General features: G+C 32.2%; 1 protein-coding gene across 1 annotated transcript; it reads right to left on the bottom strand.

Moving 5' to 3' along the window:
* Window positions 1-840: 840 nt before the first annotated feature.
* LOC111712574 (aurora kinase) lies at window positions 841-2,211 on the bottom strand (the record flags this gene model as incomplete). Its single annotated transcript, XM_023487227.1, is given in 1 exon segment — window positions 841-2,211. A coding segment is annotated over 1 exon segment (215 nt), but the record flags the coding sequence as incomplete, so codon positions are not given.
* Window positions 2,212-2,495: the final 284 nt, after the last annotated feature.

Raw genomic sequence — 2,495 nt, 5'->3', positions numbered from 1 at the left:
CACGGAGAACCATTCCACTCAGTGTTTGCCAAATTTCTACACAAATTTTGACACCAAAATCATTGTTTTGACACTTACCGATATCTATAAAAGTATTTTGCACTGAAAAAACAATTATTTGCGGTTTCCCCCTTAATGCACATTTATTTATGTAAATTTATAATTTTCAATTAAAATTAAAATTGTGTTAAAATGATTAAAACACATATGAGGGTAGGCTCTCCATGCACGACACAAGGCATGAGTCAACACATGAAAGCAAAGATAATAAAGTAAAAGATATGACGTCTTGGTTTAGAACTCAAGCGAACAACATTAGAATTCAGTTATTAATTAGAAAAGGAAAAATGGATGGAAATTAATAATATGGTTTGAAATTCATTTTTTATTTAAATTTGTTTTATCATTTTAAAGGATAGGATGAAAAATGTCAAATATTTTTAATTACAAATTGTCCGATTTTATTTTACATAGTTTTTTTGTACTACAGTCCGCAGACTCACAGAGTGAAATTTTATGTTGTTAAGAAACCCATGATCGACCAGGCGAAAAAATAGTATTCTAACTATTGCAATCTGTTTTTTACTTTAATTATGCAAACAGACCCAAAACTTTATACACATACATAACAACAAATTTCTTGAGAAAGTAAGTTTTTGGCGAGGATTGCGCTTCTAAATTTTGTGACTTTTTTTCAAACCAACTAGAGCGTTCAAGGCGCACGGTTTTTTACACAAAAGCTGTTGCCTAGTCTTTTCATTATGCGAATTTTAGCATTTATGTGTGTAAATAATAAAATTCAAAGTACATTCGATAAAAATGAAGTGCCCCAAATGTTACCTGATTTTCATAGCTTCCTGTCGAACCATGTGTTTAAGCTTTTCACTTGGTTGTTTTTGGTATTTAGCGGCCCATTTTTCCCCGCCTTTTTTAGATGTAATCAGATAAACCTTGCCGAAGCCTCCCACTCCAAGCCGAAGTGCCTGACTCATGTGAAACTCATCATAGGCCTGATTAAACGGTAATATTTCTCTGGTGAACTTGGACAGATTCATTTTGACCAGGATATTTACTAATCGTCTAATAACTTATAAATACAGTTTATTTTATCTTATCACTACAATAGGTTGATATTGGCTTCTCAGTTACACCAACTGATGCAGAGGAAGCTCAGCTTTATACTGATAAGTTGAAATGATTTCTCAGCTCCAATTTATGTAATCAGTGTTTTCCACATGGCCATGTTTTGTTTGTATATGGATTTACATTCAGTATCAAATAATGAGAAGTAACAATACAACTGATAAAAGATAAGAAGAAATAAATTACGTTCACATTTTTTCGAGTTTAAAATTTTGATTTACGTCATGCCAGCCCCAATACATGACTATGAGTGACTAAAGGAAATGTTTGAACCAAAACTAATTCATTTACTATTTACTTCAACCACAGGGCATAGACCTGAGTACACTACAGTTCACACAATACATTATACAGGCAGCTAGCTATGCAGTGTTTCAGGACTGTTGCTTAACTGTAGCTTATAGTTATACTGGAGGTATAGAATAGATGGATAGAGCTGTATAGAGCTCTAAATAGGGAGATTAAGAGAAAGATGAAAGTAAGGATAGAAAGATAATGAGAGAGCAGAGATCAGATTACTATTCATCAATGATTATGTTGAACGGAGTTAAGAGGGACTGTAAGCGTAATTTCTAGAGACATTCCATGCACAGATGGCAATGCCGGATTCACAATGGTATCCTTCAAAACTTTATCTGATCAGAAATGTGCAAGTTTTTTGGTTTTCTAGGTCTTAACGTGTTTAATTCTGATAATTCCCAGGAGTATAGTAGAAAGTCACTCCTGTGTAGAAACCACATTTAAAAATTATCAGTTAAAAAATTTTAACATTGATATCTAATCTATACTTGTTCAGTCAAAGCTTTTAAGGGCACGGTTCTAAATCGGAAATTGCAATCTTAGCATGCAATTTCGCTCACTGTCTCTTTAAGCAACCGACAGAGAAATTTTTTCTAAATATTTATGAATCATCTTGTGTAAACACTTAAATCAACGAAACATTCAATATTTAAAAATAAAGAACTGTTGTAGAGGCATTAAGGGCTTTCTTATTCAAAAAATAGCTTTTCTTGGAAACTCAGCTTTGCCTTAAATTTTCACAATAAAAGTCAACCCATTCAACTAAACGAAAACTGTAGAATAGGAAGACGACATTAAAGAAATACTGAAGTGTATTTAATGGCTTTACTAGTAAATTATTAAATCCCTGATTAAGTGAAATGGGTCTGTTTACACCATACATGTTGCTGTGCCTGTGTCTTATGCTCATTTGACTTTTTAAAGTTATAACTTACCCGTCGATCAAAATTAAAGGTAGTAACTTAAAACAAATTTGGTACACTGAACAAAACAGATATCTCTTGTAAAATAGTTATTGTATATTCAAGAATTTGATAAAAATGTGTTTATAA

This window comes from Eurytemora carolleeae, unplaced genomic scaffold, assembly GCF_000591075.1.
Source record: "Eurytemora carolleeae unplaced genomic scaffold, Eaff_2.0 scaffold1240, whole genome shotgun sequence".
Taxonomy (NCBI): Eukaryota; Metazoa; Arthropoda; class Copepoda; order Calanoida; family Temoridae; genus Eurytemora; species Eurytemora carolleeae.
The sequence above is the reverse complement of the archived record's forward strand: the minus strand, read 5'-3'. Positions and strand labels throughout refer to the sequence as shown.